Source organism: Mirounga leonina, unplaced genomic scaffold (assembly GCF_011800145.1).
Source record: "Mirounga leonina isolate KUSES-001 unplaced genomic scaffold, KU_Mleo_1.0 Mir_174, whole genome shotgun sequence".
NCBI lineage: Eukaryota > Metazoa > Chordata > Mammalia > Carnivora > Phocidae > Mirounga > Mirounga leonina.
Window position 1 is genome coordinate 6,711,506 of NW_023270451.1, and position 24,298 is coordinate 6,735,803.

The following is a 24,298-nucleotide window of genomic DNA, read 5'->3' on the forward strand; positions in this document are numbered from 1 at the left end:
ATTATTTAATCTGCTGATTTTATTCACATTTCACCAGTTGTCACAATACTCTTCAGATAGCAAAAGAAAATCCAGGATCACATTCTGTATGTAGTCTTCAGGTCTCTTTAGTTTCCTTTAAACTGGAATATTTCTTAAGCCTTTCTTTGTATTTCATGATACTGACATTTTTTGAAGTGTTAAGATGTTATTTTGTTGAATGGCCTTCCGTTTTAGTTTGGTTGATTTTTCTCCCATGATTGGATTCAGGTTATATACTTTGGGCAGGGATACCACAGATATAATGTTGTGTTTTTCACAGTACATTATATCAAGAAGCAAATGCTGCAATTTCTCATGTTACAGGTGATGATAACTTTGATCATTTAGTTAAGGTGACACCTGCCAGGTTTCTCCAGAGTCACTCTTTGTAGCTAGTAAATATCTTTGGAGATATTTTGATTATGTAAATATCCTATTACTCTCAAACTTGTGTGTTAGCTTTAATATTTATTGCTGTTTCTTACATGAATCCATTATTAAGATGGTTGCTTAAAAGTTCTCATTACAGGGGTGCCTGGGTTGGTTCAGTTGGCTAAGTGTCTGACTCTTGATCTCAGCTCAAGTCTTGGTCTCAGGGTTATGAGTTCAAGCCCCACATTGGGCTTCACGCTGGACATGAAGCCTACTTAAAAAAAAAAAAAAAAAAGGTTCTTATCATAGAGGTGCATGACTGGCTCAGTCAGTAGAGCATGCAACTCTTGATCTAGGGGTTGTGAGTTCAAGTGCCACGTTGGGTGTAGAGCCTACCCCAAAAAAAGTTCTCATCACAAGGAAAAAAATTGTAATTGAGGTAATTGATGTTAACCAAATTTATTGTGATCATTTCACAATATATACATATATCAAATCATGTTGTACAACTTAAACTTATGCAGTGTTCTGTATCAATTATATCTCAGTAAAACTGGGAAAAAAGATTGTTGCCAAATGGTGACTTTTTTTTTTCCTAATTCTCTAATTTCTTCTGTGTTAGCTGGCTTCCTGCTATATCAAAAAGCTTCCCTCTCATTCATTCATTCATTCATTCATATCAGTATAGACTCATTGATTCTTACTTTAACTTTTGGCAATGTCCCTATCATTCTTTGAGCCTTCTTAACTTCTGACCCCATGAGATGTTCCAGAATCATTTTGTACTGTCTCTGTGCCAACTAGAATCAGACATTTCTCTAAGCAGCCTTGGTTTCTTTTACTGTAGAATGGTATTTAGAGATCTGGTTGCTACATGTGCTTATTGCTACTAAGGAATCATTGCTTCTAGGCCCTCTTAGTGGACATAGCTAAATGTGTATATATGAGTATGTATTGTGTGTGGATCTGTGTAATACACCTTTATTTTCAGAAAGGATTATTGAGTTAAGCAGTGTCATGGCTGCTAAGAATAAAAAAGTGAATATATTCTTAAGCTGCATAACCAAGTGACCCTGTCCCAATTAATAGAAGTTATAAGTCTACTGTGTTTTGTATTCTTCAGATAAACAGATTATTTTGTTGACCAACTAGATTTCAGGAATTATTTATATCTTATCTGGGGAGGAGGATGACTTGGATGGTGAGAGGAATGGAAATCATGTTCTATGAAGAACAGTTGAAGGAGCTACCAACATTTAGTCTGGGAAAAGAAAGATTAACAATAGTATATATTTATTATATTATTTTATTCGAAGCCTGAAGATGTGGTAAATATATTTTGTACTCATTTAGAGTGTATAGCTAATACAGGTGAATGGAGCTTAAGAGAGACATAATTTCTCTCTGCATAAGGAAAACTGAGGCAAACTCTTTTAATGGAGTGAGCTGCCTTGAAAACTTCAAACTCAGTTATTACCTCTGTAAAATCAGAGGGAAAGTTTGCCCATTTTTATATAATTAATTCATGCTGTGGGAATTTGGAACTACTTGAAAGACAGCTTAGTATGCTATATTTAGTGGCTTAGTTAATTGTATGTCTCACAAGATGCATCATGAGGAAAAGATTCTGTTCTAAATAAGTGTAAGACATAACGTGTACATACTCTTCTTTTGGATATTTATAATGCACAGGAGAAGGCTCTGAGACGTCCTTAAGTAAGGAAACTTTTATCTGAGTTTTTCTAAACCAGTAGATTTAGGGGACAGGTTAGGCTGCCGATGGAATCTACATACCTGGTATTTAAACCAAGGTACCTGAAGTGATCATCAAGGGACTAAATAAAGCCAGAGAAGATGTCCAAGTGCTGAGCTCAGGGAGAAGAAGAAAGCCAGCAAAGAAACTGAGTAGTAGCCAGACAGTTAGGAGCAAACCCAAGAGAGGTTTCCTAGAAGCTACATAAATAAGAAGCGGCATAAATAAAGTGTTCCAAGAGGAGGGAACATAATCGGCTACATCATATACTGCAGGTAGGTTGAGTACAATGACCATTGGATTTAGCAACTAGAAGTCATTGGTATCCTTAAAGAGAGCTTTCAGTAGGGTGTGGGGAGTAAAGGCATGGTTGGATTGAAGAGAGAGGGTGGAGGAATTGGAAGAGATAGCAAAGCTTTGCTGTGACAGAGAGAAGAGAAATGGAATAGTTGCAGTTGTTGAGCACCTACTCTGGCCTTTTATTGTTGAAAAGATAAGGCAAAAATGAAAAGAATAAACTATACGTAGTTGAGCTAATGATTCTGGTTTAAGTAGTAGTTGTAGCATGTTTATAGAGTACTTTTCTCTGTGGTATGGATTTGAATGGGCTGGAAATTGAACTATTGGTTTCTTGATTTATAGAAAATTCCCTCAGATTAGAAGAATATTGTCAGTTTAGGGACGCCTGGGTGGCTCAGTTGGTTAAGTGTCTGCCTTCATCTCAGGTCACGATACTCATCGGGTTCCCTGCTCAGTGGGGAGTCTGCTTCTCACTCTTCCTCTCCCTTGCCCCTGTCCTCCGGCTCATGTTCTTTCTCTGTCTCAAGTAAATAAAATCTTACCAAAAAAAATGTTGTAAGTTTAGTGGCTGTTAAATTGTGTTGCATTCTTGAGTTTCCAGGCAGTTTAGGCCACTTGGCTTGGTAGTTAGTAGTAATAAGGAACAAAGCCCCCAGATTTCATTTTTATTAATCCTGACTTGATGATGTGGACATATTAATAATGGTGTTACATAAAATAGTGAGATTTGTTGACCAGCAGCGTGTTCATCATTTTAAAAATGACTTGGTTTCCAATGATAATTTGTCCTCTAAGAAGTATTCTGGTGCATAAAAGCCATAAATCCTAGTTTTAAATTGGCCACTGTAACTATAGGATAAGAAAACTCAGGGAACACAATTTAGTTCTCATTTTCTACTTTACCATTAACTCTCCATCTGCTTTCTGAGAACTAAGCCCAGTCACTAAGTCCAATTACAGTTGATTCTTGTTATTCACAGTAGTTGTGTTCTATAAGGTGGCAGCAAACATTGAATTCGTGAACATTAAAGCATAGCTCCTAGGGGAAATACAGGGTTAAGTTTCTGTTAGCCACCGGTCACAACATTTTCATCAACTGATCAATACATAACCTTGTTTCATATGTGTTACTGTTTAAAGACATCTTATTTATTTTTTATTGTTGGTTTATTAACATTGAATTCATGGTGAACAGCACTATAACTCATATGTAAATGAAACTTATCTAACACACATTTTCTTCATAAGGTATATAGCAAAGCCTTCTTTTTAAAAATTTTTTTATTTAAATTCAATTTAGTTAATGTATACTGTATTATTAGTTTCTGGGGTAGAATTTAGGGATTTATCAGCTGCATATAACACCCAGTGTTCATTACATCACGTGCTCTCCTTAATGCCTATCACCCAATTACCTCAGACCCCCCACCCACTTCTCCTCCAGCAACCCTCAGTTTGTTTCCTAAAGTTCAGCATCTCTTATGGTTTGCCTCTCTCTCAGTTTTCATCTTATTTTATTTTTCCTTCCCTTCCCCTATGGTCATCTGTTTTGTTTCACATTTGAGTGAAATCATAGGTATTTGTCTTTGACTTATTTCACTTAGCATCACCCTCTAGTTCCATCCATATCATTGCAAATGGCAAGATTTCATTCTTTTTGATGGCTTTTTGAGTAATACTCCATTGTGTGTACACACACACACACACATATACATATATATACACCACATCTTTATCCATTCATCTGTTGATGGACATCTGGGCTTTTTCCATATTTTGGCTATTGTGGACATTGCTGCTATAAACCTTTGGGGTGCATGTGCCTCTTTAGATCACTATGTTTGTATCCTTTGGATAAATACCTAGTAGTGCAATTGCTGGGTCGTAGGGTAGTTCTATTTTTAGCTTTTTGAGGAACCTCCTTACTATTTTCCAGAGTGGCTGCACCGGTTTGCATCCCCACCAACAGTGTAAGAGGGTTCCCCTTTCTCCATATTCTCGGCAACATCTGTTGTTCCCTGAGTTGTTAATTTTAGCCATTTTGACCGGTGTGAGGTGGTATCTCATTGTGGTTTGATTTGTATTTCCCTGATTCCAAGTGATATTGAGCATTTTTTTTTTAAAGATTTTATTTATTTATTTGAGAGAGAGAGAATGAGAGACAGAGAGCATGAGAGGGAGGAAGGTCAGAGGGAGAAGCAGACTCCCTGCCGAGCAGGGAGCCCGATGCAGGACTCGATCCCGGGACTCCAGGATCATGACCTGAGCCGAAGGCAGTCGCTTAACCAACTGAGCCACCTAGGCGCCCGATATTGAGCATTTTTTATGTGCCTGCTGGCCATCTGTATGCCTTCTTTGGAGAAATGACTGTTCATGTCTTCTGCCCATTTCTTGACTGGAATTTTTGCTTTTTGGGTGTTGAATATGATAAGTTCTTCATAGGTTTTGGCTACTAGCCTTTTATCTGTTAAGTCATTTGCAAATATCTTCTCCCATTCTGTAGGTTGCCTTTTAGTTTTGTCAGCTATTTCCTTTGCTGTGCAAAAGCATTTTATTTATTTATTTTTTATTTATTTATTTATTTATTTAAAGATTTTATTTATTTATTTGACAGAGAGAGACACAGTGAGAGAGGAACACAAGCAGGGGGAGTGGGAGAGGGAGAAGCAGGCAGGGAGCCCGATGCGGCGCTCGATCCCAGGACCCCGGCATCATGACCTGAGCCGAAGGCAGACGCTCAACGACTGAGCCACCCAGGCGCCCCTGCAAAAGCATTTTATCCTGATGAAGTCCCAATAGTTCATATTTTGCTTTTGTTTCCCTTGCATTTGGAGACGTGTCCAGCAAGAAGTTGCTGCAGCCAAGGTCAAAGAGGTTACTGCCTGTGTTTTCCTCTCAAAGCCTTCTTTCATTAGGAACACTAGACAGCACTTCAGCCCTACCCTTGGGGGCCATTTTAAACAAAAAAAAATTAGCAACAAAAAGCAAAAATTGAAAAATTGTCACAAAACAGACCACAAAAAGGATACTTAATTATAGTATGAAAGCTGTCTTAAGAAGACAGAGCATCATCTTGTTCGATCTCAGCTGGTAACCTGCACATCAGACATCTCAATTTTTTTGCTACTCTGTACATGTCTGGAAATGATTAGGAAAGCACTATGAGTATTGATTTTGAGCTTACAAATTAAAAATTAGATAGCAGGCAAATTTGTATATAGCAGAATCTGTGAATAATGAAGACTATATTAGGTAAGAGGTGGTTGTCCAAAATGTTAAATGAATATTTTGGAAGATATTTATATAACCAAGTCATATTTATGAATACTAGGATTCCAGTTTACTGAAATTGTAACTATTTGGAAATTGAAATCTAAAACTTGTAATTTTATCAAAGTTCTGCAAATATGTATCTTAAGAGTATAATTCTGGTACCAATTCCAGTGTGTATGTTTTTCCCGCACCATCAAGCAATTCTCTAGCATCAGCTGGGTGTCCTGTAATTCACCTCAATTCTGACACTATCACCTGGAGGTAACATCACATCCTACCAGTTAAGGGTTCGGTCCCACAAGACTGCTACCCCCCCCGCCCCCATGCCAGTCACAAGTCCAGGTTGTTACCAGTGCTTCTTACTTACCTATAGATTGGAGGTTCCCATGACCCCTCCTGGAGTTCAGTTAATTTGCTAGAGCAGCTCACAGTACTCAGAGAAACATTGTATTTACTAGATTACTGGTTTTTTACAAAAAGATATAACTTAGGAACAGATAGGTATGAGATACATAGGACATGATATGGGGAAAGGGCACAGAGCTTCCATGCTGTCTGAGCACACCACTCTCCCCAAATCTCCACATGTTCACCAACCTGGAAGCTCTCTGAATCATGTACTTTTGGGTTTTTATGGAGGCTTGATTATATAGGCATGATTGATTAAATCATTGACCATTGGCAGTTGAACTCAATCTCCAGCCGCTCTCTGCTTGCAGGAGGTTGGGGGAAGGTAGGGAGTACAAGACTGAAAGTTCCAACCCTTTAATCACATGGTTGACTCCGCTGGCAGCCAGTACCCTTGTTTAGGTGCTTTCCAAAAGTCACCCTATTACAACAAAACACACCTTTATCACTCTCATCATAGGAAATTCAAAGGGTTTTAAGAGCTCTGGGCTGGTAATAGGAACGAAGACCAAATACAGTTGACCCTTCAGCAACAGGGGTTTGAATTCCGTGAGTACACTTATATGCAAATTTTTTTTCATAAATATGGTACTGCAAATTAATTTTTCCTTCCTTATGATTTTCTTTTTTCTAGTGTCCTTTACTGTAGGAATACAGTATATGATACATATAACAGACAAGATTTGTGTTAATCCACTGTTTATGTTATCAGTAAGGCTTCCAGTCAACAGCAGGCTATTAGTAGTTAAGTGTTGGGGAGGTCAGAAGTTACGTGTGGATTTTCAGCTTTGCAGGGGGATCTGTGCTCCGACCCTTGTGTTCAAGGGTCAATTACATTTCTTACTATGAATCAAAATATCACAAAGAGATGGTTATACAAAGTTTAGGAAAAATAACAGCCCTAGAGCACCTTACCCACATTTTCCCTTTTCCAGAGGCAAATACTTTTAACTTTTTTAGTTGATAAATTTTACTTACCTGTCTTTGTAGAGATACACATAGGACTTTGTCATCTGCAGGAACATGGAGAAATAGTCACACAGTGGTATGCAGTGAGAATGCGGATCTGCTGTTTTAATAGCTTTCAACTAGACCTCCTTTCAGTCCCACCTTTACTCCCACTTCAAGTGGAACCTGTGCCATAGTCTTTGAAAATTTGTTGGTTTTTATGGTGTAAACTGGGTTGATACTCTCCTTGGTCTACTGTTGTTTTCTGCTGTCTCAGACCTTCTAGGTCAGTTACTAATCATATATCTTATTTCAAGCTTCATTTTAATTTTTATTTTATTTTTTTATTTTATTATGTTATGCTAATCACCATACATTACATCATTAGTTTTTGATGTAGAGTTCCATGATTCATTGTTTGCGTATAACTCCCAGTGCTCCATTCAGTACGTGCCCTCTTTAATACCCATCACCAAGCTAACCCATCTTTTGTTTTCAGTTATATATTGTAAAGGAGTAAAGTTAGATGCCTGTGTTTAGTCTGCCTTTTTTTCCCTGCTAGTTTGAAATGCTTAAATCTAAAATTACTCTTTAAGTAATTAAGTCATTTGAACACCACTGCTGATATGTTCTTATAATTTAATTTCCTGATGATCGTGGCGTAGAAGAATCTGATATGACTTGTCAAGTAGGTCAGAACAGAGAGAAAATTATTTTAGACAGAGAAAAAATGGCAAGGACTAGAAGGCAAGCATGAAAATGTATGGTCCATTAAGAAGCCCACGTGGCGGGTGCCTGGGTGGCTCAGTTGGTTAAGCGACTGCCTTTGGCTCAGGTCATGATCCTGGAGTCCCGGGATCCAGTCCCACATCAGGCTCCCTGCTCAGCAGGGAGTCTGCTTCTCCCTCTGACCCTCCTCCCTCTCATGCTCTCTGTCTCTCATTCTCTCTCTTGCAAATAAATAAAAAATTAAAAAAAAAAAAAAAAGAAGCCCACATGGCTAGATTGTAGGATATGTATATGGATGGCAGATTGGAGAGGGTAGGTGAGAGGTTGTGCATGGGAGAAGATAAAGATGATAGATGCTACTGATTGTAAAGGTGATAAATCTGTGATTAGGTTGTTAAAAAAAAAGATCTTTTGTTTACTGTACTGATTAAACTATTTTCTTAGGCAATGGGAAATCATTAGATAATTTTAAGGAGGAGATAGACATGATGAGGTCGGGAGTTTAGAAAATGAAGAAGTAGTAAGAGGCTGTTAGAATAGTCCTGGTAATAGATGATGTGGACGGGCGCCTGGGTGGCTCAGTTGGTTTGGCGACTGCCTTCGGCTCAGGTCATGATCCTGGAGTCCCGGGATCGAGTCCCACATCAGGCTCCCTGCTCAGCAGGGAGTCTGCTTCTCCCTCTGACCCTCCCCCCTCTCATGCTCTATCTCATTCTCTCTGTCAAATAAATAAATAAAATCTTAAAAAAAAAAAAAATAGATGATGTGGACTTGCACCAGGTCTGCTAGTGGGTCAGGGAGGGGTTATATGAGAGGTGTTTTTGGCAGTATGACAAATAGACTATATTAATTTATTCCTTCATATTTACTAAATGGTTCCTATGTGCCAGATACCGAATGGGTGGTGGTAGGAAAGGGAGAGAGACAAGAAGGATTCTAGGGTTCTGTGCTTGAAGAGCAGATTGGGTAGACAGTAAAAAAGGAATCAATTTGAGGAGGGAAAATGCATTTTATTTTTTTTTCTTGGAGGTATTTGTAACGGGTTCACAGAACTTAATTTATGGTCCTGTATTTTCTGTTTAGTATCTTCAATTTATAAGAAGTGAAACTGGGTGTCTTCCCTTTACTTCCTCTGTTAGGACTAACAGAAGTAAAAGTGCAACTGTTGTTAGTTTTGTTAAAAAACAAAATTCAGCTGAGTGATTTTAAAGATTCAGTTGGCTTTGTTCAGTGATTCTTGAATTGGGTGGCATCCCATCTAGCAAATAGAAAGGCACTCCAAAGAGCAGGTACCTGTGATCCCATGCCCCCTTTCATACTCCGTCTTGAACCACTGTCACTTATGTCCATTATACTTGTGGCACATTGGCTTCCTTTCTGTTCCTTAAAAATACCAAGCTCATTCCCACCTCAAGGTCTTGTGTTTGCTCCTCCCTCTGCTCAGGATGCCCTTTCTCAATTCTTTGTGTAGTTGGCTCTTCTCATCCTTCAGATCTCAATTCCCATGTCATCTCACGGGGACTTCTTTGACCACTATTTTCAAAACTTCCCACCGCATCCCAGTCATCTCTCCCTATGTCCTTCCTGGCACTTCTTCAGCACAAAATTATCTTGTTTGTTGTTCATTTTCTATCTTTTCTCTTTGAGGTGTAAGTTTCATCATGACGGGGACCTTGTTTCTTGTTCACTGTATCCTCAGTGCTTAGAATAGTGCAGTATTTGTAATGTTGGTAAATAAGTATTTTTATTAGATGATCAGACACTGGATTAAATATCTCTGAAGTAATGATTTTCAAATTTTATTCATAGCATTTTTGATGAGGTATAGTTAACATTTTTTAATCTCTAAGTAAAATCATTTTTTTTTAAAGATTTATTTATTTATTTGAGAGAGCGAGAATGAGAGAGAGAGAGTACATGAGAGGGGGGAGGGCCAGAGGGAGAAGCAGGCTCCTTGCTGAGCAGGGAGCCCGATGCGGGACTCGATCCCAGGACTCCAGGATCATGACCTGAGCCGAAGGCAGTCGCTTAACCAACTGAGCTACCCAGGCGCCCTAAGTAAAATCATTTTTAAGATCTATTAAATCTTTAAGCCATTTGAATATTATTTAGTGCATTATTATTTTGATAAAGAGTACCTGGACCACTTATTTAGTTAATGTTTCTACTAGAGGCCAATAATAATATATCCATATTTGAATGGAGCCTGGTTGGTTGATGGCAAAAATTTCTTGGGAGTAAATGAGGAATTTAAACCATTTAAATGGATTATAACTATTTGATTTTTCCAAGTGGCACAACAGTTAAATAAAAGTATTAAGTGTTTTTTTTTAAAAAAGCACAAAAGAATTCTTCAGAAATAGTAGAGATGTTGTGGGTATATGCTAAGGTTAAGATACCCTGAAATTTACAGAGTTGCATTAAAGGACATACAGGGTGGGTTGGTTGTACCCATCAGGAAGTTCACAGAGGTCTTTGTGGGTAGTATTAAGATGAGAACTCTAGAGATTCTCTTAGATTTCACAATAGCCCAAAATGTTTTTGAACATACAGCTTTAGAGAGAAGTTACTTGCCTATAATTTTCCAATTAGCTTTTATCCTCTAGCCTAAAATACACAGACATTGGTGCCATGCAGGAAAATAAAAATTATAAATACTCTTTTTATGAACTGGTTGGTGTAAGAGGAAATAGATAGCTCTTTTTATTAGACCTCATTTTGCTTTTCATTTTTCTATCCTAAGATTGAAAACAACTTTAAACATGTAGTATGTGGTATTTATTCCTCACAAGATTTCCATGAAATCATATCCTCATTCCAGCTTAAAAACTTTCTAAGAAATTGTAACAATTTATAGGTCACATGATTAGAAAATAGCAGCCTGGGAACTAGTAGATTTCCTTTTGCCCATACCATGTTCCCTCTACCACAGTTTCACTGTTTTCAGTATCAGCATAAAAATTTTGATTTGAACCTTAGCATTTCTTATCTTTTTAAGGACAGGACCGCTTTGTTCCTAGTTTCTGAAGTAAAGAAATTGGTTATTTTAGCTGTGGAGGAAGCAACTGAGTTATATTTAATTTTAGCATTTAGAAATGAAGTTAGACTCGATGTGGCAGGTTTGGCTTTAACTCCTTTTCATTGTACTTTTTAAATCTACAGATTTATCTACATATTGGTTGATTGACATGTCAGTAAAAACCCGCCGTATTTATTATACCTCACAATATATTTTTTTAAAGTTTTCTTTATTTATTTGACAGAGAGAAACACAGCGAGAGAGGGAACACAAGCAGGGGGAGTGGGAGAGGGAGAAGCAGGCTCCCCGCTGAGCAGGGAGCCTGATGTAGGGCTCGATTCCAGGACCCTGGGATCATGACCTGAGCCGAAGGCAGACGCTTAACGACTGAGCCACCCAGGCATCCCCACAATATTTTTATACCTCTTAGTGTTAGGAAAGAGTGTGTTTTTGTGTTTATGCACAGGTCGCGGTAGTACAGGAGTTGGAACAGGTAGAATTTTCAGTTCTGGTCCTTAAATTGGTTCATCTGTGAGGGTATTTTGGCTAGCAATTTTTAAATTTGGTTTGTAAACATTGTGTTTAATATATACAAAAAAGCTACAGAAGAATTCAGAGATAACGAAGACATTAGACTGCTCTCAAATTTATGGATGGGATGGGGGCACATATCAACAAGTACATAAAAAACAAAACAATATATTAAGTATAATGGGAACATAGAACAGGATAAGCAATCTTTAGTGGAGGAATTTGGGAGAAACCCGTAGAGAAAGTGGAATTTAGGAGGCCTTCTTCTGGAAATCCCTTGTGTTTTGGAAAGACGTGTTAATTTGGGCACAGAGGTAGAAAGTGTAGGAAATGTAGTGTAGGGGCGCCTGGGTGGCTCAGTCGTTAAGCGTCTGCCTTCTCAGCTCAGGTCATGATCCCAGGGTCCTGGGATCGAGCCCCGCATCGGGCTCCCTGCTCTGCGGGAAGCCTGTGCTTCTCCCTCTCCCACTCCCCCTGCTTGTGTTCCCTCTCTCGCTGTGTCTCTCTCTGTCAAATAAATAAATAAAATCTTAAAAAAAAAAAAGGGAAATGTAGTGTGGTTGAAACAGGATGTGTGAGAAGATGGATGGTAGCAGTAATATTGGTAAGTAGGTTAGGGTGAGGTTTTAGAAGGTCTGAATATAATTCTAAAGGGTAGTGGGTCTAAATAGTTTTCTAAAGGCAGTAGGGAGTGATCTAAGGTTGTTGAAAAGAATACCGAGATCAGGGCCTAAGGAGATTTACATAAACTACCTTTTAAAAATAACCTGTGTTCGGGGATGCCTGGGTGGCTCGATCGAGTCCCACATCGTGCTCCTTGCTCAGCGGGGAGCCTGCTTCTCCCTCTGCCTGCCACTCCCCCTGCTTGTGCTCTCTCTCTTTGATAAATAAAAAATAAAATTAAAAAAAAAATAGCCCGTGTTCCATTTTTTCTAAAAGTTTCTGCTGTATTAAGTTCTGTATATGTAACATTGATTTAACTAATAGTAGTGTTTTGGGTGAGTTAGTAAAGGAATTCAGAGAAACTCCTGTACGTTATTGGAATTGTTAGCCTTTATTGATTTGTGGAATGTTTGGCTAGATGGCAAACATTCTCTTAGGTGAGAAACTAAGGCCCAGAAAACTCAGAAATTTATTCAAAAGCACATAGCATTTACTGTCAGAACTTGGATCTAGAACCCATTCTCCTGACACTTAGTCATAGCTTTTTCTCTGCTCTACTTCCTCTCCTGCATATTATAATGTACTGGAGGATTAGAATCATGAAGGAGGAAAGATGCCTCTTTTTTTCCCTCTAGGGTGTTTATATATAATCAAATGACATGTAGGTATACTGCTTTTATTTATTTATTTAGGATTTTACTTATTTACTTGACAGAGACAGAGAGCACGAGCAGGGGGAGCAGCAGGGAGAGGGAGAAGCAGACTCCCTGCTGAGCAGAGTATCCTGGGATCATGACCTGAGCCACCCAGGCACCCCTCGTTTTTATTTAAATACCAGATTTATCAGTACAGGTAAGTGCTAGAAGAGCCATCAGACTTCAACACTTCTTTCCCAAGTGAACACTTGTAGGAAGCTTCATCTTAGAGTAAGTAGGATTTGAACTGACTTAAGAGGATGGATGAGTGGAGAAAAGGAGTGAGAATAACAGCAAAAGCCAAGTGTCAGGGACAGACATAAGTTGTTTCCGAGCACAGTGAGAGTCGTTACTAGAACGGAGAAATTTGTTTCAGAGTAATGAGAGAAGTGCATTGTAACATGTAGTATTTGATAGACTGCCTTTTTTTCTAACATAGGGAATGGTTAAAAACATGACCATTTCTTTGGCTACAAAGAGTACCCCTGGGTATTACTCTATTTGATAGTGAGATTTTATAAAGGCAGACTTAACATACGATCTCCTTGTAGTCCTCCTTTTCCTCTTCCCGGGCTTTTACATCATCAGTGCATTTTGTCTGGTCCTTGACATGGTAAAGAATAATTTCAGATGTTTTGACAAGGAGTAATGATTAAAGCAGTGTCAAGGAGAGAATTAGCTCAGAGTAACTGTCTATACCAAGGTTTAAATATTATGCCTACAGTTAGCTCTGTGGTTTTATAATTGGATTATTTCTATATCTTAATACCCATCCTTCTATCAGATCAGTTGATCAAAAAAGATTAAGATTCTCAATTCAAGGTACCCAGTAAGCTTTCTATGCTCTTTTTCTTTTCCTGTGAATTAATTTTAATTTCATAATTTAGCATTAAAACAGTTGGTTCAAAGTGTCATGAGAATAGACTGTAAACCTGTGTTCCTGGACTGTCAGAATCAAAGAAGTTGGAAAGGCTTTGGAAATAATCTTAATTATTCATGGAATCATTTGTTGACTTATGCTTGTTATTGATATTCATGTGAAATTTGGGTGGCTCTGGGTGTGCTTTGTCAGATGTCTGATTCAGAACACTCTCTCAGCATGCTGTAAAGCCTGTTTTAAAAATAGGTATGAGCCAGTTGTGTCACTGAAAGGTGGTTGACACAATGGAAAAACTATTAAATGAGTTTGCAGAGCAAACCTTGCCATTACTGAAGAAAGGCTTGTGTTGTTTTTTTTAAATAGAATTTTTACTTCTGTAGATTCAAATAAATATAAATAAAATATAACATTCCATATACCTTGTGTCCTATTATAGTTGATTTTCAAAATTTATTTCTAAGTGTAGCTTGGTATAAACCAAAGTGTATTAAAAATTACCTTAAAAGATAATGAAAGATCATTTTATTTGAAGGAAGCAATGTTTTCCTCACTTCCATTGAAGCTTTTTAAAAAAATTATTAGTACTTACATGTACCCACTTAAATATTCCCCAAATATGTTAAATATCTCATACAATTAATACATGGAGTGAATAAAAAAATCCTTTTACATTTTGTATATGAAATGCATATTATTTACACTCTTGGGGGATTAGGAGAGAGGATCTTTATCTTGGTAGATAATCTGGAATTTTTGTCAGTAAAGATTGGGTGAAGTGAAAGGAGGGTAAAATGAAAAGTTGACATTCTCATAGTTTTTGTACCATTTTTTTGTAGTTTGCAATTGGCAAGGGGGGTGGCAGGAGAGGGGAGAAGGAGAGTTCTAACCAGTTTGGAAAACATGTGTCTTGACAAGCATGTGTCTCAACAAATATAATGAAGGTGTAATGTTGTCATGAACAGTCCTGTAGCAGAATCAGTGGAAAAAACTTGTGGGATGAAATGTGTTAAAGCTGATGAATTACCCCCAGAGGTCTCCAGGACAGAAAACCCAAAATGGGGGATTTTAAGTCAGTAAGGGAAAGCTTCCCCAACTGGTGGGAGAAGTGAAAGTAGCCACACCTGACTGAGAAACTTCAGTGGAGGTGAACTTTGAAATCTCTAAATACTCCAGGTACATATAGTTGGGAATTGACATTGTGATTTTATGATAGTCTGGTGGCTATTTTTGTTTTAAATGTCAACAAAAACTGATTGCATGCATTCCTTTTCTAAAATGTTTGCAATGTTTTAAAAAGGAAATACAAATATTTCCCAGTTCCTGGCTTGCAGAATTTTTAATATAAAAACTAATAATAAAAATAATTATAATTGAACAGCTGCTATATATCCTGGACTGTGGTAGGCATTTTATGTATTATATCTCATCAGTCACAGAAACCCTCCAGGGGATGAATAGGTAGTTATTCCTATTGTACAAGTGAAAGAAACTGAGGTTAGAGAGACTAAATTACTTCTTCAATATTATATACTAGATAGTATTTGAATCCGAGTCTTTTGACTCTATGCTCCTTCTGTGACAAATGCCAGGGCATTTGTCGGGGATTTCAAAACCTAGTTTGCTTGAATTTTGTCAGTTAAAGACAGAATTGTTATCTTAGGAAAGGTAATAAAACAATCTGGTTTACAACACTGTCAAAAATACAGGCATCGGGGCGCCTGGGTGGCTCAGTCGTTAAGCATCTGCCTTCGGCTCAGGTCATGATTCCAGGGTCCTGGGATCGAGCCCCGCATCGGGCTCCCTGCTCCGCGGGAAGCCTGCTTCTCCCTCTCCCACCCCCCCGCTTGTTTCCCTCTCTCACTATGTCTCTCTCTGTCAAATAAATAAATAAAATATTTTAAAAAAAAATACAGGCATCAAATAAATTCTGACTTAAATTTTATTTAGAGATTGATCATCTGAACATTTGACCTTCCGGATAGTAATTTTCTTTAAATTTGAATCCTAATATGCTTCCAAGAATGATTTATAAACCTCTGGTATTCTTTGGACTCTGGGCAAACTCTGGAGCTGTAGCATCTATCTGTACAGTCACAGATCCGTGCGTGCTAGGATCAGCTCACTACGGTGCATTACTCCCTGGATTTTCCCAAAATCCTCTGTGGCCTTGGATGATCCTGGTTTGTAATGACTTCTGGGGCCAGTGTCCGCGTTTGAACCTGTTTAGGCTCATCCCTAACACCGTACCAGAGATGCCCTCCATGCCATCCGGGTCTTATGACCAGAGAAGTATTCCAGAGTTAACTGGAATCAACCTGGAATTAATTCTTTCCAGGGCTAAGGAACCATTAGGTTTAGTATGCAAAACTGGTTTAGGCAAACACAAACAAGATGCCTATGAAATGGTCTGTGGTAAATTTCTAAATATTAGCAAACTGTGATATCTGGGAAGTCTTTAATATTAATTATTTCTGTGTAATTAACTCTAATATTGGTTTAGTATTTAACATAAATTAATTAAGTTTTTCCAGTTATTTGATTTTACTTCAAATTGGTGTTTACTGAGTGCCAGGGAACATTAAATATGATTATAAATTTTGGCATCTTTATCAAGCCATCCTTTAGCAACAGTAATTGGCGTTGGTTCCCAGATGGGAACTATAGCAAAACCGATCTGTTACGGAGTGAATGAATTGATTTCTATCATATATGAATTTATAAATGAAGAATTTGCAGTATAACCTGGGAGATTCTGAAATTTATTTAAAAGGCTTATTTTTAAAAAATCCATCATGTTAGAAAATTCGGGTGTTTAATTCACATAGAAAGATCCTTTTATTATGGCAACTGATTTTTGTTTGCTTAAGAAGAGCCTGTTGCTAAAATAGTAATGAGGAAGGGTGTAATGTAAGTATAGTCATACACCCCTTGCTTTGCAAGTAACCAGAGTGCTATATACGCATGTTGTTCAGTCTCCTTTTGGAAGGTGGAAGTAAAGTCGTCTGTATGTTTTTCTCTCTTGCACAGCCTAAAATGACGAATGTGTGATTTCAGTGGAATAAATGGCGTCCAAAGTCACAGATGCTATAGTCTGGTATCAAAAGAAGGTAAGTTCATAGTTAAAGTTTTCAACCTTCTAAATATTCTTATTCTAAAAATGTGTACTTTTTCTTTTGGTGCCATGGAATTATGTCAAATATTACCTGAAATAATGACAAATAGATTTCAGGATATTTCAAGTGGAAGGGGGAGCATTTTGGTTTCCCTTGTGCTAATTTTACTTCTAAAGAAGTTAGAAAGATGATGCTTAACACTATTTTTTCCTCCACTTTTTATTCCACATTATTAAAGTAGCTAGATTAATTATTTTCAGCTATAATATAAGCCAAATTTCCAGGATTTTGAATATAGTTAGCATTTTATAAAAGCATTACTTTTTTCTTGCATTAATTTCTTCTATAGCTATGTTAGCAGAGCTGTTATAATTTTATAACTGTTTTATATCAAACTATAATCTTAATCTGTTTCTTGTAAGTCACAATTCAACAGCTGAATCTTTTCAGTAAAATAAACCTTTGAGGACTGTATTTTTCAAACCAAAATATTAAAATGTTTATTTTGATGTTTTAGGATTAGTTGTCATAACTACTTAACTAGCTGTGTCATCCTATACGTTTCAAAATAAGTTTTGCAAAGTAATTTTTTATGAAGTGAAAGAGAATAAATTACTTTTTTGAAAATACAGTATTTACTGTACTTGTGTAGGAGAGTTTACTCCTGAGGAGTGTTGTTTACACTCTTTAAAATGTATGTTGTTATATGTGGTATTTTCAGTTTTTAGTGTATGTAGTGAATTATGTTTCTTTTCATACTTTAAAACATTTTTGGTGCCTGATTCTTCAGGTCCCTGTTCACAAAATATAATTATTTATATATTGAAAGCTTTTCCCATGGGGGGTAAAATCAAACAGTTTGTAAATTTAGTTGAATTGGAAGTGGTAGTTAGAGTGCTTTAAAGATGAAACAAACCTAAGAATACAGTCCATCTTTAGATGTGTTATTTCTTTTCTGTGTAGAACATACCACAGATACACACTATCACGTTTCATACTGATTCAGAAGTACTGACGTTGATCATACTATTTATTTAGTCTTTTGTAGCTCTATGTTAGTGTCATCTTTGCCTTTGAACTCCAGTCAGCTTAAAAGTGAATTAAATAAAACTAAAAATTATTTTGTCTTTCCTACATAGATTTTTGAAAGCGTTTCTCTTATTGTCAACTTATGAGAGTAGTAATGTTTATTAAACATCTAATCTATTTGGCTTTTTATGTTAAACATTTTGAACTTCACTGAAGATCATTTGTAGAACATCCTTGGTTGACCTTTCTTGGTAACAGAGGGTTTGAAATATTATACTTGCATTCAGTGAGTACACTAATACCCTTCTTATCTGAGGGTCATTTACCTAGCAGCTTTGGATATGTGCAACCAAAAAATTCTCCAGAGCAACCATTACAGATGTCACAGATGGTATCTAGCAAATGTGATCACACATTTTATGTTAGCGAGCCACCAGAACTATTAACCAGATTTTTATTGTTTTTAGTTGTGCTTTTAATTTTAATTTTCTTGAAGAAATACATGTGAATACTTTGAAATATTACTGTTTTAAGGCCTATTAAAAAAAAATAGCAGCTACTAATACTGCCTTTCTCTATCCTTACCCAACCTCTGGAGTTTTGCTCCCTAGAGGCAATTATTTTAAATTCTCTACAGCTTAAACCAAAGTTCTACTCCTCATCCCTGGTAGGGAATTAGGAAGGATGGGTTGCAAATGTAGGGTGAAATTTATCACTTTTGGGAGAATGCTGACATTTGTGGGTTGGAAATCAAAGATACTAAATGTCGGGGCACCTGGGTGGCTCAGGCGTTAAGCGTCTGCCTTCGGCTCAGGTCATGATCCCAGGGTCCTGGGATCGAGCCCCACATCGGGCTCCCTGCTCAGTGGGAAGCCTGCTTCTCCCTCTCCCACTCCCCCTGCTTGTGTTCCCTCTCTCACTGTGTCTCTCTCTGTCAAATAAATGGATAAAATCTTAAAAAAAAAAAGGATACTAAATGTAATACAATACTCTAAACTAGGGTTGGCGAATTTCTTCCGTAAAGGGCCATATAGTAAATACTTTAGGCTTTGAGGGCCATAGGGTTTCTGTGACAATTACTCAATTCTGCTGGTTTATAGTACAAAAGCAGCCATAGATAGTATGTAAGTAAATGAAAGGAATGGGGACGACTGTGTAAATAATTTACAAAAACAGGCAGTGGGCTAGATTTGGCCCACAGGTCTTAGCTTGCTTATCTGTGCTCTAACATAGCCCCACACAACAGAGAATTGCCCTGCTCAAAATGCAGTAGTGCTCTGTTAAATTATATTGATTGGTTTTTTTTTTAAATGGTGTTTGTTTTATGTTTTTATGATTTATGATTTATGTTTTTAAACCTTGCTTTTTCTTGATTATTTCATTAGAGATGTTACTTGTTGACTTCTGACTGTATGATAAAGATTTAGCCCCAGTCTTTCTTCCTCCAGTCCTCCCAAATGACTACAAATTTTGGTGAAATCAGTATGCAGCCTTTGTTGTTTAGAACTGTGTCATGTAATATACTATGATATTTTCTGTCTGCAACTTTTTTCCCCTTTGGCTTGATTTTTCTAATTCTCCAAAGTCTCTGATAGAACTATAAAACTCCTTTTGTTGTAGTCTCTCACATTCAAGTACTCCAGTAGTTAACTCCAGTAGTTCCTTTTTTTTCTCCGCCCCTTGGGAATGGCCTCCTAGAACTCTGCCCCATGCTCCATGCTGGGGGGGTTGTTAGCATGTTACACCTCTCATCTGCCATCTTGGTATTACTCCCTTTTATCATCAGCCTGAGAGCTCCTTTCGCTGCTCTTAGGTCATACAGACTTGTTTTTTTCTTAAATGTATGTTTATTTAAAAAGTCTTTTAGAAGGGGTTATGTTTCAGTGCAAAGAACGCTTGGGTACTGATGCTGATACTTTCTGATTATTTGACCATGGGCAAATCATTTCATTTCTTTGAGGTTCACTTACCACTCTCTACATTAACTTGATAAAGTTCTCAGCCTCTTTTCAGTCATGCATCCCTTTGAAATTGTGATGAAATTTCCAAGTTCTCAGGATCTTATTTCCAGAAAAGTGTATATAATATATAAACACAACAAAATTTCACATCTGATTTGAACCTCGTAAGTCTTAGATTAAATAATTTTTGAAACATTAGTATTTGAACACTCTTTGATTTTGTGACTACCATTTGATAGTATTCAGCTTAGTATCACTATAAATAAAAACCAAGCAATGTTCACCTTGAATTTTCTTGAAAAAAAAAAACATATATATGTATATATGTTTAGTTGTAATTCACTTCAGTGTCACCTTTCCCACTAGAAAATGGTGACATATTTATATTTTTTTAGTACTGAGCACTAGCTAACTTGAAAGACCATGACTTGATTTGTAGACTGTTGTGACCATGAACTCTAATATCAGATGTGAAATTTCCAAGAGAAAATAAAAACAAAAATTTTTAAAGTATTAAAATGTGTGTAGAAGATCTAATTAGGTATCAGGTACCTTTTAACAAATTATTCTGTGCATTATTTATTTTTGAGATTTTTAAAAGTTCTTTAACATCTGATTTTAAACTTCATTTTGTACTACTAGAGCCATCCAGAGTCATGAATAATTTGAAAGTTCCTGTTGAAACAAAATAATTTTCAGTCATTAATTCGGAGGAACAATTAATGCTTCAAGAATGGAATTAGGAGAAACCAGAGTAGTTTGTTAATATTGGGCTGTTAAATGTTTTTTATAACATAATACTGTGCTTTCATATTTCTAGTTTCTTGTTCCTAAGGAGAGGGGATTATTTGTCTTTTGGAAGTCATTCTAAATAGGGGCCTGGAGTTACGTGGTTTCAGAGATAATTGACACACTACGATGTTGACCCATAGGATTTCGTTGTAAATACGCAGGTCAAATTATGAGAGAATGAGGTTTTGTTTTCAGAAGGTGAATACGTAAGAGAAGGGTGGCCCAGAAATAACCCTCAAATCTAACTTCATCTGTAGAAATGAGAAAGAACTGTATGATACAGATCTTGGTCCTTACCTTTATGGAGTCAATATCCAGCAAGAAAGTTTGAATGGATATGCCTAGTGGCTTTTAAATATAAGCTAACAGTGGGATTCATTTAAGGTTTAGTTTTAAATGAGAAACTAGCCTAAGTAACATCAACTTGACTGATACTTGAAATTCTCTACGTTTTTAGTAAAGTTCAGTTTTGTGTGTGTGTGTACTAAGTATTTACATAGAGCGTTTCAGAGTTGCACAGATGATGAAGTGTTATGTCTTGGGGCTCCTGGGTGGCTGTCAGTTGAGTGTCTGACTCTTCGTTTCGGCTTAGGTCATAATCTCATGGGTTCTGAGATCAAGTCCTTTGCTCTTAGCAGGAAGTCTACTTAAAGATTCTCTCCCTCTGCCCCTCCCCTCACTTGCAAGCTCTCTCGCGAGTTCTCTCTAAAACAAATAAATAAACCTTAAAGAAGTATTAAATTTCAGCTTTTAGGATGACTGAGTAGCTCAGCTGGTTAAGGATCCGACTCTTGATTTCGGCTCAGGTCATGATCTCAGGGTGGTGGGATCGAGCCCCACATCGGGCTTCACACTCAGCACAGAGTCCGCTTGGGATTCTCTCTCTCCCTCTGCCCCTCTTCCCTCTCATGCTCTTTGTTGCATGCGTGCTTTCTCTCTCTAAAATAAATAAATAAATCTTTAAAAAAAGAAAGAAAGGGTCATGTATTCCAATTCTGGCTTAGGAGATGTGAAGCTTCTGGGACAAGTCTGCCATCTCTTAAAAAGAGACTCAACAGTAATAATAGCAAAAGTTACATGACATTTATTGTGTGCCAGGCATTTTCTAATTGCTTTACATTTATGAACTAATTCAACAGAGGTAAATAAATGAAAGAGAAGGTCTGGGGTTACCTGGCTGGCTGAGTCGGTGGAGCATGTGACTCTTGATCTCAAGGTTGTGAGTTCAAGCCCTGTTGGGTGTGGAGCCTACTTAAAAAAAAAAGAGAGAGAGAGAAGGTCTGTTGCCTGTTTCTGGACATTGGTGAGTGAGGCTCTGCTGCCTGAAGCTGTCATAGTGACCTGCTCCCATGAGGGGAGCTTGTCAGCAGGCTGGGGATGGCAAAGGTGACAGATGGAAAGAACCTGAGTTTTCAGGATTTTTGAGCCACAGAATTAACTCGGGAAATGTCCTACTTAGGAACTTCTTATTGTGAGAGTTAATAAATACCTTATTTTTTCAGTCACTTGAGCTGGAGTTTTATTTCCTTGCAGCTGAAAGTATTCTAAGTTATATACAAGAAATGCATTCTAATGGGATGTTGATTCCCATGCAGTCCTCTTTTGCCTCTGAATGGTTATAGTAGTAGATAGCAAATTAAGGCTTACCAAAATAGAAGTACTGAGCCTCAGACAAATGGTTTATTATATTTTCTCTATTAATTTTTTCTTTTTTTTTTTTTAAAGATTTTATTTATTTATTTGACAGAGAGAGACACAGCGAGAGAGGGAACACAAGCAGGGTTGTGGGAGAGGGAGAAGGAGAAGCAGGCTTCCCGCGGAGCAGGGAGCCCTATGTGGGGCTCGATCTTAGGACCCTGGGATCATGACCTGAGCCGAAGGCAGACGCTTAATGACTGAGCACCCTAATTCTTTTTCTTGAACCGTGTTCTCATATGTACAGTTAAGTCTTTAATGTAATTTTAGACTACTGTGACTCATAGTATGTTATGGTTGAAAGAACACTTGGTATTTGATGTTGTGACATCTATCAGCTTGTAATATTGAACATGTTACTTAATCTCCTGAGCCTCAGTTCCTTCTTTTGTAAACTGAAGATAGTCATGGTTCCCCTGTGTGCCTCACAGGGTTATGAAGGAGTAAATCTATTTTAACTATGATTTTTAAAAAAATTTTTGAAGTGGTTTATGAATTGTTTAATATATACGAAACATCACTCTTAAAAATAGTATTAGTTATGTATTTTATGAGTTAGGATATAATTGATGAAGAATTAGAGTGGTTTTGTGTACTGAACAGTTTCTTTAATAACCATATTTATAGTGCACGTATTCCTCCTTCCATCTGGCCAAAGAGGTGGCTATATGGCTAAGATAAGACCAGAGATGGTACCTCATCTCCTTGGCCATAGTAATTGGCCCAGGTATATCTGATGACCCAACTGTCCTTCTACAAACCCTTTTTCAATTAATTAGAGAGAGAGTGCACATGAGCACGCGCTGGGAGTGGAGGGTAGGAGCAGGGGGAGAGGGAGAGAGAGAATCCCAGGCAGGCTCGAGGCCCAGCGCAGAGCCTGACAGGGGGCTCAATTGTACGACCTTGAGATCATGACCTGAGTGGAAATCAAGAGTCGGCCACCCAACCGACTGAGCCACCCAGCTGCCCCTGACCATTTTCTTTTTAATTAGAGCTGATTGAAAAGACCTTTTTACTTCTTTTAAGGAGCTAGAAGGATGAAAATCAGCAGCCAGAAGAGAATGAGACAGCACCAGAGTGGGTTAGGAATTGGGAAAAAAGAGACACCACAGGCCACCATGGTGCTCTAGTCCCTGGATTCAGTCCACCCTGACATTCACTCTACCCCTGAACTTTGAGTTGTTTAGCCATGTCAGCCATTAAAGCCTCCCTTTTTGTTGATGCTAGTGTGAGTTGGAGTTTTACTTGTAAAAGAGTTCTGACTAATGCAGAGGCAGTATATACACATTTTACTGAGGTACAACATACTCAGAAGCTCACACAGATTTTAGGCTTTCAGCTTCATGAATTTTGACCAACTGAACACCTGTTTGTGTCCTGTTTGTGAAACAGAACTCAGGTCAAGAAACCATGTTATGAGCTCTGCAAAGCCTTCCTTGCCCCTTTCAGTCACAACCTGCCCTCTTTGAGGGTGACCACTATACGAGGCAGTGTATCTTAGTGGGTAACAAGAACATAGGTTTTGGGGTTGGAAAGCTGAGATTTGAATCCTTGTTCTTGGAAGCCAGTATGATTTTGGACAGGTTGCTCAATATCTCTGAGTTTTACTTTCTTCATATATGTAAATGCTATTTTTTTGGTACTTATTTGAGGATTAATTGATGATATATGTAAAGTATTAAGCCAAGTGCTCCACAGGGTAAGCCTTCAATAAATGAAAGTTATTTCAGTTACTCTTACTTCATATTCTCCTTACTTATCAGATGAATTGCTCCTCAGACTTATTTCATGGATTCTAAAAATTCTTATGAGGCTAAAAAAAGATCCTTACTCTTACTTGTAAATGAAAAACCTAGAATGTCAGGCTTCTAATATTCAGTGTGAGAACAGCGGGTATTTGTTGATGTTTGCTGTCTAACACTCACACAGTAAAGTCATGATTAAGTGTAATTTATGAAGCCCAGCTGTCTTTACTGTAGTCACCAGTCATGTTTTCCATTTCTTCCTTTTTCATGTCACTTACTTGCCAAAAACAAGACTTGTCCTACCAGAAATAGATTGTTTGGTTTAGTTACTAAAATATTTGCCTTTTCACTTAAGATTTTTCTCCCCGTTT

General features: G+C 37.5%; 1 protein-coding gene across 6 annotated transcripts in view; it reads left to right on the forward strand.

Moving 5' to 3' along the window:
• PHTF2 (putative homeodomain transcription factor 2) overlaps window positions 1-24,298 on the forward strand; it is a 114,245-nt gene that overhangs the window by 13,288 nt on the left and 76,659 nt on the right. For 4 of the 6 annotated variants that reach the window (XM_035020436.1, XM_035020441.1, XM_035020440.1 and 1 more), the window contains exon 2: window positions 16,620-16,699. In XM_035020436.1, coding sequence (XP_034876327.1) covers window positions 16,655-16,699 — 45 coding nt within the window. In that variant the 5' untranslated portion in view covers window positions 16,620-16,654. Of the gene's footprint in view, window positions 1-12,825; window positions 12,870-15,497; window positions 15,998-16,619; window positions 16,700-24,298 lie in introns of those variants that run through there. The other 2 variants (XM_035020437.1, XM_035020439.1) reach the window with 2 other exon arrangements.